At 39.3% G+C, this 14,673-nt stretch overlaps 1 protein-coding gene across 1 annotated transcript; it reads right to left on the bottom strand.

Annotated features, from left to right (window-relative positions):
* Window positions 1–10,254: 10,254 nt before the first annotated feature.
* LOC308422632 (thioredoxin domain-containing protein 12-like) lies at window positions 10,255–11,574 on the bottom strand (the record flags this gene model as incomplete). Its single annotated transcript, XM_080919238.1, has 2 exons — window positions 10,255–10,908; window positions 11,522–11,574. 2 exons carry the CDS (start codon window positions 11,572–11,574, stop codon window positions 10,275–10,277), a joined length of 687 nt encoding a protein of 228 aa, XP_080775364.1. The 3' UTR covers window positions 10,255–10,274.
* Between the last annotated feature and the right edge of the window lie 3,099 nt (window positions 11,575–14,673).

Genomic DNA, 14,673 nt, shown 5'->3' with positions numbered 1-14,673 from the left:
TTTCCAATGTGAATCTCTTTAATCTACTTACCCCTTTTTCGTCTAAGGATTTTGAAATTCTTTCTACTCTTATAGCTTGGATAGTTTTCTAAAACATAAAATTGATAATTAATCACATTTCCCTGAAACTTTTAAATGACTCTTAGTGGTATTAGATGTCAGTATTTAATGAGAATCATTTTTGAATTGACTAGGTCATCATACAAAAAATACTGTAGAGTAGCTATCCACCCCCTTTTAAATTTGACATAAGACCATATATAACACTCATTGAATAGGCTGTCAATTGAGAATGACCTTGGATTGCTGCTTCTTCTGCTTCTACTGCTTAAGTGTGGAGATTATAGTCATGTACCACCAGTGTCCTGGCTTACTTACTCATTTTAATTACGTGTATGATATTTTTCTACACTGTTGTTTAATACCCATGGGTTTACTTGCCATTTTCTGAACACATCATCTGTTTGCATCTTTAATATGCTCACACGTAAACTTCTTTGTTTTTATTTTGTAGGTAGGACCATTGCCACCTTGGAGTCAGTGCCTTCATTGAATAAAATTTGTTACTTTGTCATGAAGTATTGTTTTCCTTTAGGCTTGGATCTGCCATATTGAATAGCATTTACTTCTTTATAGTGTGTACCCATTAAATTTGATTTTCTTGCGTGCAGAAACGTTTCTCTATTGCTTTAGTTGAGAAATTCCTAAATATATCAGTTTTATATAACCACAACAAAGTAACAAGTTGACTTAAGAAGTATAGAGAACTTTGAATTGTGGCTTTGTAGGTTCCGATCTATGGTTCGGTGGCACTATTGGCTTGGGATCTCTGGTCAGAATGGTGACAATATATGTCAGAGCAAGTGCCAAGGCAGAGGGACTGAGAGGGAGAGGGAGAAGGAGAGGGAGAAAAGGAGAGAAAGGGGGAGGGGGAAGAAGAGGGGGAGGGGAAAGAAGAGGGGAAGGGCAAGGTGGCTAAGGAGACAGAATATGAATAGGGATGGGAGTCTCATTTTTGATAGACCTGTATCACCTTTCTAAGTGCTACAACTATGCACACTACCATTCGGAGGCTACTAATCCAACCCATAGTCCTTAGCACCAGTGTAGTACCATACCAGACTAGAGCTTATTAGAGTCAAGGGCAAGAAAAAGTATTTTCTCTAGTAAGTGTGTCCAAGTTTGTGACTTTGTGATACTTTATTTCCATCAGTATTGTTTAAAAATAACATATAATTTTTTGGTTGTTTGCTTTGCTTGTTGTTGTTTTGGTTGGTGGTGTGTGCATATTTGTCTCTCTCTCTCTCTCTCTCTCTGTGTGTGTGTGTGTGTCTGTATGTGTAGGTTAGAGGTGTTGTTTCATCTTTAATTTTATTCATTTATTATTTTTAAGTTGGTTTTCTCATTGGACTAGAACCCATCAAATAGGCTAGGCTGGGTGGCCAGTGAGATCCAGGATCCAGCTGTTTTTGTTTCCCATTGTTGGGGTCCTAAGGTGCACTCCAACACACCTGGCTGTTCAAAAAAAGTGGCATCTGGTCATTAAATTTATACATACAAGGCAGTCAAGCATTGAACTATATCACTGGCCCTCAGAATCTTCTAAGTAACCTTATGGTTTTATGTTGGACTCCATTTATAGCTGCCAAGCAATGTATGTTACCACAGGATGCATGTTGGGTCAGCAGCATAATTTTAATCATAAGCACAAAACAGAATATATTTTCCAATGGAAATACTTCAGTTCTAGTTTTTCAGTGCATGGCCAATACATGGCAGAAAAATAAAACAAAACAAAAACAAAAACAAAAAAAATATCTCTTAGAATGAGGCAGAACAGAAATGAAAATCTGATCTATTTTGGCCCATAACATTCAAAACAAATGGACAAATTGAAAAAGATCTTTAAACCTCTGATTTATCTCCTGCCATTTCTCTAGTGTTTGAGGAAGGTGGGAGGAGTCTGATCCTAAAACCTCTGCTGGCAGCAAACCTGTAGACAAGGAAGTTGTGCACCAAATGACTCATAGTTGTAATCCCCTACTGAGACTGCCACCAGTAACCAACTTCAGATTCCGGGTTTCTAAACAACTGCCTTCTCCCTTGCCTCAGATATCCAGGAAGCCTTTGGGTTGTACCAGCTCTTCTTTAGAAATACCTGTGGTGTTTGTGCTTGACAAACACAGTCCTGCGAAGGGCTAGTGGGAGTCACAAAGAGTCCTTCAGGTACGTGAAAAAGTGGTAGGAAGTTTGGGAATAGTTTAAGTGGAGAAAGGAGTAAGGATGTTAGAAGGACAGATTTTAGTGGGGGGACAGAAAAGATCGTTTATTGGTAGTTCTGTCTTGTTACACAAACTACCTGCTTTTTAAGAGGCTTCCTTATATTAAGAAGCTAATCCCTTAGTTTATTTAGAGAGAAAATACTGAAACCATCCATGATCTAGGTTTTTGGGTATTGTGTCCAGAAGGCCAGAGGATTCTTTTTCCATTTCTTATCGATTTTTTTAAAATTCTATGCATATAAGCACAGTCATTACTCCAGTGCAACTGCTTCACAGTCACAACTCAAAGGCTTTAAATATTGATTATAATTTTCAGTTAAGAAGCCCAAAGCCATGACAGAAATACATGGTTCTTTCATTGACGCTGCCCGTAGGGTTGGGGGTCCCGCATCTGCTCTGTCAAAGGGCTCAGCTGCTCCAGACGGCAGGACTGGGGAGTTTTGACTATGCTTACCTCATGGCAGGTGTTGGGCTTTAGGGAAGCCACGGGACACTGCTCTGGGATTGGGGAAGCACGGCCCGAGGTGTGGGACAGCGGGGATTCCTGGGCCTGCAAAGAAGCTGGGTCATCTGATTCTCAGGGTCTCAGATACCCAGGTGCCACAGGGAACTACTAAAGAGCTGAGAATTGAGTGAGGCCCCTTGGACTGGATCTAGCCTGGGACTGGGAAAAAGCAGGGAGAGCTCTGGCTGGTCCTGCCTGGAGAGAGTCCTTGGCTTGACGGTGGTGGGCTTGGTTTGCTGGTAGCCATATTGACTTGGGAGGGCAGAGAAGCCTTCTACCAGAGACTAGACAGCGGCTCTCTAGGTGAAGGCCTCCTCCATGGCTCCCCATGGCTGATCCCGATGAGAAAAGGCAGTCCATGGTTTTAAGACATTTATTGTCATGATGAAAAGTGGGTGAGTAAAGCTGTACCCTGCTTTTCAGGGTGGGCCTGAGATTAAATACCTTCTACAGGGAGGAGTGTCTGGGAAGGAAAGTTGATTGGCTAAGCTTCCAGGCCTTTAGGTTCCTCATTATAATGGAGATCTCTTTATGAGGGGTTCAGAGGGCCATAAATCTATAGAGGGCTGCAGCTAGTGACAGGGGCCTGGTAACCAGGAGTCAGGCAAAACACCTACTGTCTCTTCAGAGTCACCAGTGTTTCTAGCCTTAGCTCAACCAGGAACCCAGTTGCCTTTCATGGTCCCACAGCTACCTCCCTAACTCTATGGAGAGAGGCATGAAGGACACCTTGTACTCCATGAAAAGGATGGCCTGTAACTGCCTGTCTTGTTTTACACACTTAGTAAAATACTATTTGTTACTACTGTCAACACAGATATTTTCCATCTGAAAATGTCTTTCTTGTGCTGGTCAGACAGTTCAAAGCTTCATTTATCTATTACCCCCATTCTGTTCTCTTAATCTTTCCAAGGGCAAGCCATCGAAATAGAAACTAAGGTAGTGTTTAGGTCTCTGTGAAATGCTAGTAGAATTAGCCAATTGGATGGGTCCTATACAAAATGAAAGAAAAAAAAAAAAAAAAAAAAAAAAGAGACAGCCAGATCAATGCTAGGTAGATATTTTGTCTCCTTCTCTCCAATGCTAAGATAATGGTGCACAAAATTGTTGTTTTAGGAAATGTGATTATGTTCCTTTGAATGAGTCTGAAAAATGCTTAAACAATGAGCTGGCAGACTTAAATGAAGTAGCATACAATATTTATTGCTTCCTTTCATTTTCTGTCAAAGATTAAAAAAAAAAAAAAAACTCTAGACCATAATTTGATACCCTGGCTCTGGATAATAATGAAGAGCTGAGGGAATACACTTTGTCTACGGACACATAATTTTGTGCACATCTTTGTAGGAGGCTGAGCTAACAGTTGTAAGTACTTAGGCATGTTCATTTCGATCTCCTGGTCAAGGCTTTTGAGATCTAAAAGTGATGGTGCCTTTGTACTCCATCAACAAGAATCTCATTGTCTTTTGTATAGGTTTAGTTAATTAAGTTAATTAATCAATTTGATGTGTTTGACTGTTTTACTTGCATGTGTGTCTGTGTAGCATGTACATGCCTCATGCCTGTGGAGGCCAGAAGAGGTCGTTGTATTCCCTGGAGTTACTGCCCAGGACTGGAGTTAGAGAGAGGTGAAGGTTGCTCTGTGGGGTTTGGGAACTGAACATGTAAGAACAGCCAGTGCTTTCAACTACGGAGCCATCTCTACGGTCTCCTGCTGGACAGCTTTAATAACAATTGAGCTAACTTTGGGAAACTATTTTTTCCAATGTTATGTGTGTTTATTTTTTGAGAAAGGGATCGGCCATATACCCTGGGACTGACTTTCAATTCCTCACCATGCTTCTGTCTCTCTTTTTCTTCAGTGCTTAGAGACCAGGCAGGAGCCACTCTGCTTAGCTCAAGTATGTTTGAAAAGAACAAGAATTTTTATTTTTTAGATTTGAAGTGGCATTTGACATTCTTCTGGAGCTTTAAATAAATTCAAAAAGGCCTAATGTAGTAATTACTTCTCTATATACAGTGACCAATAACCAACAAAAATCAACCCAAAGAGGAAAAGTTTATCCTGCTCCTGAACTGAGGGCACGGTGCAGCATGGTAGCAGGGACAGTGTGGGACTACAGACACAGGGATTGAGGCTGCTTTCTTATATCTCAGCAGGCAGGGAAGCAGTGGGAGATAAATTTCAGCACTCATCTGCCATCTGCCATCTCTATTTTCTCCTCTCCTTTTGCCTAGGATACAGTCCATCTGATAGTGCCACCAACACCCAGGACAGGCATTTCCTTTCAGTTTGTCTTGTCTGTAACAGTCCCCACAGACTCACCAAGGGTGTGCTTCTCTAATATTTTAGGTATTTATTTTTTCCCTCATTTTTAAAAATTAGATACTCTGTATTTACATTTGAGATGTTATCTCTTCCCCTCTCCACTGCTCCTATCCCCCCTCCTCATCCATTTGCCTTCATGAAGGTACACTTTCTCCTAATCACCCTCTACCCTACTGCCTTGACATTCTCCTACATTGGGAAAACATGTCCTCCCTGGACCAAAAGCCTCTTCTCACATTGATGTCAGACACTGCTAACTTCAGCTACACATGCAACTGGATCAATAGGTCTCTCAATGTGTACTCAAAGGTTGGTGCTTTAGTCCATGAAAGTTTTGGAGGGTTTGGTTGGTTGATAATGTTGTTCTTCCCATGAGGTTGCAACCCCTATCAGTTCCTTCAGTCCTTTCTTTAGCACCTTCATTGGAATCCCTGTGTTCAGTCTGATGATTAGCTGCAAGCATGCTCATCTGTATCTATATGACTCTAACAGAGTCCCTGAGAAGGCGTCTGTATCTGGTTCCTGCCACTAAGTACTTCTTGGTATCAGCTATAGTACTTGGATTTGGTGACTGCATATGTGGTGGATCCCTGAGTGAGGCAGCCTCTGAAAAATCATTTTTTCAATCCCTGTTCCTATATTTGACCTTGCATTTCCTTCTGTGAGGGTTTTGTTCTCCCTTCTAAGAAGGACTGAGGCTTTCCCATTTTGGCTTTCCTTCTTTTTGAGCTTCATAATGTCTGTGAATTGTTTCTTGAGTTTTGGGTATTCAGAGCTTTCTGGGGATTTCTGTTAACCATGTTAACAAAAACCATTAGTCATCAAATGCATTAGATCAGTGTTATGCAACAGTAGGACATTTAATGGCCAAAATGCTAACCTTGATTTATGAATAAATAATAAAATGTATTCAAAATATCTTAAAAGAACAAGAATATAGATAGTGCATTTCTGAAGGAGGGCATTGCTAGGGTCATGGAGATTGTTCAAGGAGAAAAAAGGACTTGATGACCTGAGTTCAATCCTTGGGACTGATGTGGTAGAGGAGAGAACAGAGTTGGCCTCTGACATTCACACGCACATGAGTGTGTGTAGGAGATCATAAAGAAATGTTCTAAAAGATGCAAGTGCTAAATCCTCAGAATCTCAACCTCAGTACTAGTAAAACAAAGTACTAGAGTGGTATGTAGTATTCCAAAATCCATTTATTTTTTTTAGAAATTTATAGTATGTTAATAATCACTTAGTTCAAACTACTATTTTTTTCTTTTAGATGTAGAAATTTAAGTAATGTGTTTAAGCATCCTTTGAAAAGTATGATGGGATGCCGATTTTTGTGTAGGCTTGTAGATACTCTGGTTTGGTTTATTTTTAGAGTTTTAGATTAACATAGCAGAGAAGAGATTTTCATGTTTCCTCTCAAAGAGAAATGTTTACAATCTCAAGTAACTAGTGATCAAAATTCTCAAATCCCTTTCTTAGGGGCTTAGGAAACTCTGTGGAAAATGAGAGGGGTTATGAGATAGAGACAGATGAATGATACCAAGGAAAGAGTGTCTTCCAGACACAGCAGAACAGATGCACATATGTGTGAACTCACAGACTGCCGCAGCATAAATAGGACCTGAGCAAGCCTGATGGGGAAGTAAACACAGCTCCTAGCCCCAACCAAAAAGCTATCTCCAATTTAACAACAACCCACAAAGGAAAACTTGGGTTCTGTGGCAGAGTTTCAGTGGTATACAAAGCACACTAAGTACAGTCCCCTTACACCTCAGTAGACAGCCAACGCAAAATAAACTCAGTGATATTTTGAGAGATTGTTTCCTCCCCTTTTGTCTTACATTGTTTTGTTTGGGCATTTATTTTTCCAAGCTTACTGGCCTTCTGTTTGTTTATTCTAATTTTCATTTTTTGAGGTTTCATTGGTTTTTACAAATTTATTCTCTGACATATTTCATCCCAAATTTCACTTTTCCTTCCTTCCTTTCCTCTAAATTCCTCCTCTACCATCTACTCCTGTTTCCCTTCAGAAAAAGGGCAGGCTTCCTAGGGATATCATTTAAATACAGCATGTCAAGTTGCAATAAGGCTAAGTGTTACCTCTCATATTAAGGTTAGATGAGGTAGCCCATAGGAGCAAAGGTTCCCTAAAGCAGGCCAAAAACACCAGAGATGCCCTGACCCCCACTGTTAGGAGTTCTACACAAATACCAAGTGACACGACCATTATATTACACAGAGGGCCCAGGTCAGAGCCCGGCAGGCTGATCATCAGCTCAGACTCTCTGAGCTTGCGCCAGCCTAGGTTAGATGATTCTGTGGGTTTTCTTGTGGAGTCCCTGACCCCTCTGTCTCCTCCAATTTTTCCTCAGCATTCACCAGGCTCAGCCTAATGTTTCTGTGTCCATCTAGGGTTTGTTTTCATCAGTTGCTAGGTGGAGCCTCTCTGATGATGATAAGCCTTGGCCGTATTTCTTTTTCTAGACAGGAAGCCAGCCAGACCCAGTGATCCTTCTGTCTCTACTCGTCTGAGAGCTGAGTTAGGCTTAATTAAGCATGCCTGCTTAACTCTGAGGGAGCTGGAATCTGAACTCAAGTTCTCTTGCTTGTGAACTAAGGAATCTTGACTGCTGAGCCATCTCACCAGCCACTCAGTTAGATTTCTAAACGACAGACTGCATTTTTCATTAATCTTTTATAGACCCTATTGTTATTTTTATACAATATATTCTGACCAGGATTTCCCCTCCCCCATCTCAGGCTAAGACCTTGCCTTAAAGCAACTGACAAGATGGCAGAGAAGGACACTGACACCTTCTCTTGCACCCACAGCCACACATGAATGTACACACTCCTCCCATATATGCTGTCATGTATGCTCACACCATAGAAATATTCACAATATAAATCTTTATACACAAACCCAAATGAAACAATGAAAAGAAGTATCCACTTGTCTTTTTTTCCTACCACATGTCAAGACTTTGTAAGACATGTTGATATAATCTGCTAACCTCAGTAACAGTGTTCACTCCTTCACAGATTAAAAAACAAAACTCCGAGGGATTCTGTCTCAAGGCCTCAAATTTTGAAGTGACATTTAGACAGACTCACTGTAACCAACAAACCTGTGTCAATGGCATAAAAAACCAAAAATCAATGGTGCCTTCTCTCAGAATTTGTCTGTGGGTTATAAGGAGATGCGAGGAATGAATTACCTACAGTAGTTTAATTTTATAAATTTGTACACTCTTTTCCCAGTTAAACACCTCCATTCTCAGGCAAAACTGCCCACATGGTATTTATGAAGCATGAGTCAGTTATCTGTTCTAGACGCTCTTCTAAGGAAATAAAGCCATCATTAAAGAAGATGCCCAGGCTTGACAATTACAGAATACACCAAGTACAGGTTGAATTTTCTTAAACACTTGTAGGTTTCTTGTAATGGACCCTAAATTACAAGTCTTCAGAGTTTCAGAAGAAACACAAATAGCAGCATAGAGGTATGCCCCACTGGTGTCAGTAGATCTTTGGGAAAAAAGTATTTACAGCTGCCAGTTTCCCCCTTGTGGAACCTGCATCAGACTTGCATCTCCCAATGGTCTCTTTGCAGTCGAGAATAATCCAAAGTTTATGCTCAACATTCAGACTCAATTCTTGCTTAGGGCAGAATATGTAGAGGCTGTATGGCTGGCTACCTGACTTTGAAAGTTCACCACCTAGGGAGTACCCATCTGTCCACAGAGCATCAGAGAAATAACAAAAATAAAGACAAGGAAGAATTCTTTATAAGATAAATTCCTAACATTGACTTTTGTTTCATGTCTTCACTCAATGGCCTTGGCTTTATAATTCAAGTCAGTCTTTAGGACATTAACTTGGATCTCTTTATTTTTGTTTCTTCATACTTCAACATGGTACACACAATCTGTCTCATATTTTTTTTCTTCCTGATCTAGGTAAATCAAGTAATGTTAATGACTTTTATGATTTGTGGCTTCTCTTCTCCTTTTAGAGGATGAGAGTTATAATTATTCCCACTTTGGAGTGTGTTATTATTTATTTCATTATTTATTTTATGTTTTGTAGAAAGTTTTCATGCTTATTCAATTTTGTACCACAGTTTGAAATAATGTCTCTTATATCTAGGTAGTTTCTATTTTCTATAAGGTTCATATATAAAATCTCCATCACAATCTATAATAAATACGTAACTTTATTTGTTAAATTTTAACAAATACTAATTATTCATATATTTTTGGATTTATGACTACTATAACTTGATGTTTATTTAACTTATTTCTGTTTTAATCACTCATTTTGTTGTATATGGAAGTAATACAATTTATCACTATTAATCAAGATTAACTATAACCATAGAGTTTCATGTGAACTGTTCAAATTCTGAATGTGATGAAATACTTTTACTTTTAATTTTTATTATATTTGTAAGAAGTTAGATCTTCTTTTTTTTCTTTCCACTTTAAGTTTTAATAAAGCTTAATGAAACATATTTTATCTTTTGTGTTTGTTTTAACCCAAGTACAAAAATACAGTTGGTGAATTGACAAAATGACTTCATGTAGGGTATGCAGGCTTGGGTTTCTCTAACAGCAACAGGGAAAGCATGCTTCCATTTGGGGCCGAGTCTCAGCGCACAGCCATCCCTGACACACAGCCGTTCTTGACACACATTTGTGCTAACAGAGATGCCAGAGCAAAGAAGGAAGGGCGCAGGGATTCAGGAAGAAGTCCAGGAGTATTACCAAGCCTTCTTTAAAAACTGATAAGGAATTCCTGCAATTTGTACACTATATAAAAGATACTTCCGGTTTGTTTCACTTCAGCTTGAAGAAGTGGGAGGAAATGGGTAAAGACTTAAATGCTGACATGGAGTAAATCTCCAAGTGGCTCGAGTTTTGTATCAAATAGTTTCATTCTTTACATTCGGAGGAATGGATACTTAGGAGAGAGGGAGCAAATGACAGTCAGTCGCCATGCTGCCGGCTCCACAGACTGGCTTCTGTCAGCAGGCCTCTCCCACGGTGAGGCTCCTTCTGGTGTAGGTAGAAGCATGGTTCCTGGTGGTTTAACTGTTCTAGTTGATTCTTCAGTTTCTCTCCCTGCTGCTTGTCTTCCAGAATATTCATTCACGTCACAACTCATCCTGAAGGTGTTTCTCTTTGAAGGCATCATCCGTCAGCCTCTCCTGAGCTTCCTTCATCCCTTGAACAACTTGCTCAGCACGGACGTACAAATACTTGTAGCTGGGGTTTCCACTCTCATTGATGATTTCAGGACGCACCTTGCTGCTGGGATCCAGGAAAAGGATGTGTGGGATATAACCCCCGTCAGGACTGAAGTCTTTATCCCTGGATTCCTTTTCGTCCTCCAGATTTACCATAACAAAGTTATGGGATAGTTTTGAAATTTCTGTAGATTCTGCAAATTTGGGTTTTAAAGCTTTGCAGGCGCCACACCAAGACTTATGGATGATCACCATCAGCGGCAAGCCACTTGCAGCTGCTTCTTTCTTCCCATCTTCTAAAGTCCTCCAGTGAATATGATCTCCAAAACCCTTTCCAAGCCCAGTGTGTGCGTCTGAAGAAGTGATGAGGAGCAGGAAACTGAAGCTAAGCAAACAGGTGGCCCCGAAACGAAGCGACACCTCCACTGTAATAGTTGCACAGAGCCACCGGATTGAGGGGACACAGGATCTCCAGCAGAAGCTCTGCTCTGTCCTCCTATCGCCGTTCAGGCCAACCCCTCGGATTCCCAGATTTTTTTTTCTTCTCCAAGTTAGATCTTCTTAATTTAATCACTGTAGTGTCCCTTATGCTCAATTTATTTTGGTCATGCTCAAAGACAATCTAATTCTTAAAGAATATAAACATGCTATTTCTCTGAGGGTTTTTCTTAATTTTCAACTTGACTTTGCACACTTCCATTATTTCAATTTAAAGTCATTTTAATCCTGTAACTAATTGTGTTTTAAAATTATAATAAATTGTGTACATTTCTACTACAATCTATATAAAATTTCATATGTATTAAAGTAAATGTATTGTCACATGTACTAAAGTTATTAAACATTTCTACTTTTTGGCAAAGTGTTCTATTATCAGAATAATTCAATATTTTTGTACATTTAATTGAGTCATAATTTTATTAAATAAAACATTTTGTGCATTTGGCAAGAAGGTGAACTATAAATATCTTGTTAAGTCTAGACCACAGAAATACAAACTTAAGAGGAGCAGAAGTAATTTCCTATAGTAAAGTCTTCTGTGTCATTGTGACTGCTGGAGGTTCATGTACCAATCGGAAACACTTTGTTAAATGAGAATTCATGGCATTTATGCTGACAGGAAAGCTCCTTAATTAATTGTATGCTATGCCCACTTCCACTCCAGCAGCTCTTCACAGGCTGGTATCTGACAGGACAGCCACGCCATTCACAAGCTTTCTTGATATTTGATTGTTACCAACTTTGCTTTGGCAGAGTGTAGGCAAAGGTGACTAAAGACATTTTCTTGATTTCAGAGCCATTGTTACAAATGAGAACTGGCAGTCAGCATACAGAAGAATGAAAATACACCCTTTCTTATCTCCTTGTACAAAGTTCAAGTGCAAATGGATCAAAGATCTCCACATTAAACCAGGTACACTGAAACTATTAGAAGAAAAAGTGGGAAAAACCTTAAGACACAGAGGCACAGGAGAAAATTGCCTGAACAGAACACCAATGGCTTGTGCTATAAGATCAAGAATCGATAAATAGGACTTAATGAGACTGTAGTTTCTGTAAGGCTAAAGACACTGTCAATCAAACAAAATGGCAGCCAACAGATTGAAAAATATCTTTACCAATCCCACATCTGATAGAGGTCTAATATCCAATATATACAAAGAACTCAAGATGTTAGACACCAGAGAATCAAACAATCCTATTAAAAATGGGGTACAGAGCTAAACAAAGAATTCTCAATTGAGGAATATTGAATGGCTAATAAACATTTAAGGAAATGCTCAACATCCCTAGTCATCAGGGAAATGCAAATCAAAACAACCCTGAGATTCCACCTCACACCAGTCAGAACTGCTAAGATCAAAAATTCAGGTGACAGCTGAGGCTGGTGAAGATGTGGAGAAAGGGCTAACACTCCTCCACTGTTGGTGGGGTTGTAAGCTGGTACAACCACTTTGGAAATCAGTCTGGCAGTTCCTCAGAAAACTGGACATAGTACTACCTGAAGACCCAGCTATTCCACTTCTGGGTATATACCCCAAAGATGCTCCAACATACAATAAGAACACATGCTCCACCGTGTTCATATTAGCCTTAATTATAATAGCCAGAATCTGGAAAGAACCTAGATGTCCTTCAGTAGATGAATGGCTACAGAAACTGTGGTATATTTATATAATGGAGTACTACTCAGCTATTAGAAACTACGACTTTATGAAATTCCTAGGAAAATGGATGTATCTAGAGAATATCATTCTGAGTGAGGTAACCCAGTCACAAATGAGCAGACATAATGCAGTCAATGATAATTGGATACTAGCCTCAGAAAGCTCTGAACACCCAAGAAACATCTCACAGACCATATAATGCTCAAAAAAAAAAAAAATGCCAAAAAAGAGAAACCTTCTTAGAAAAAAAAAGTGTATAGCACTCTCTTAGAGTGGGGTACACCTAGACCTTAAATCATTAATAACTCAAGAGCTAAGTAGATAACTATGTGGCAATTTTTGGTATTTAAAAATCATTATGCTTAATCTTTATACACCAAGAAAACTTTGACTATTTTCATGTTATGTTTTGTTTTTCATATACTTTATGATCTTTGTAAATAGTAACATTTCAATACATACTATCAAACCTTTAAAAAAATCAAGTACTGACAAAAATAGATTTATATATATTTACAATAATTTGCTTTTAATAATCTGAACATGTATCTTTTTTTTTAAAAAAAATAAAGTTGTATATAAAAAAAGAAAAAAATGGGAATTTATGGTAATAGTTCCAGGTTCTCAGTGATGAATGTTTAGTTCCAAGAGCCAAAATATGTCCTCTAATAAACAAGCTGTTTGATATGGATATAGGGCCTTGAGGGATTCAAGAGGCTTCTCATTAAGGAAAATGCTTGGTGTCTAAGTACAAGGACCTGAAGTGATCTTCAGAATCTATGCCTACCCAAGTGTTGAAGAGCTGGAGATGGGAATGTCCTAGGGTATCCCTGGCCAGTCATCTTAGCTACTCAGTGAGCTCTAGACCAATGGGAGCATCTGAGGGAAATACCTAGATGGATGACTCATGAGGGACAATGACAGAGGATATCGTCTGGCCTCCACATGATTGCACACATTATGCGTGTACATCTCCACCCCTACCCCCACAAACCCTCTTGCCTACATCTAAGGGAATAATGTGGGGGAATATTAAGTTATTATTTCTAGTAAATGATAAATAAATTTGATTATTCCAGTTAGCTAGTTTCTTCCTTCATAGTTTCAATATTAACTCTATCACAGAAACAACCTCATACTTACCAAGACTTTATTTCTCCAATATACAATTAAGCCTATAATTCAAGAAATTCTAAGTTTAATCAGAACTTGGCTACCAAATCTGATTTTCCTTCTCATTTCAATGATAAACTCTTGCAAACATTTTCTAAAAGCCATATCTAACTTATTAATCTCTTATTGTATTCAATTTTATTTAATAAATGTTTGATTTGATTAAAAATTAGTCAAAGTATTGTATTATTGCAAGATAGGATTGTTCTTTTACCAGAAATGAATATACAAGGGCAAATGAACCTTTACTTGAACAATAATTAAAAAAAATTGCAAAATAAAAATATTTGGTCTTGCACAAGGAGCTGACCCTGAGGCAGAGTTCTCTGTATCCAGATTCCGCTGAGAGAAACTTGGTCTCCCAGAGCACAGGTGAGACCACTACTTCTGCTCAAATTTCTGGCCCAAAGGGAAACTGCCTGGAGCCCTCAGGACACAGGAACCAAAAAACAATTGGGACAAAATTCTTAGTTTTCGACTAGGCTCAGAGCTGACCCGGTGCCAGAGTTTTCTGTACTCAGACCCCGCTGGGAGAGACCTGATTCCAGAAGTGCCGAAATGCCTGAGAACAGGTAAGACCATCACTTCTGCTCTGAGGGACCGGCCCGGAGCTTTTAGACACATGAATAAAGAAGCAGTTTAGGACAGGATCCTTCAGGGTTTTGTCTGTGCCCTGTGCTGACCCTGCGCCACAACTCTCTGTACCCAGACTCTGCTGATCCCCTAGTAGTGCTGACACACAAGCTTACAGGAGGGTCAAGCCACTGTCAGAAATCAGAGAGACCAGCTAACACCAGAAATAAGCAGATCGTGAGAGGCAAGTCCAAGAGCCTAGGCGACAGAAACCAGGGTCATTTGGCATCATCAGAAACAAGTTCCCTCTCCACAGCAAGTTCTGGATACCCCAACCCACCAGAATATCAAGATTCTTATTTTAAATCACAACTTATGATGATGGTAGAAGA

Source organism: Micromys minutus (genome assembly GCF_963924665.1).
Source record: "Micromys minutus genome assembly, chromosome: 7".
Lineage (NCBI taxonomy): Eukaryota > Metazoa > Chordata > Mammalia > Rodentia > Muridae > Micromys > Micromys minutus.
This window is presented reverse-complemented; position numbering and strand designations above follow the sequence as displayed.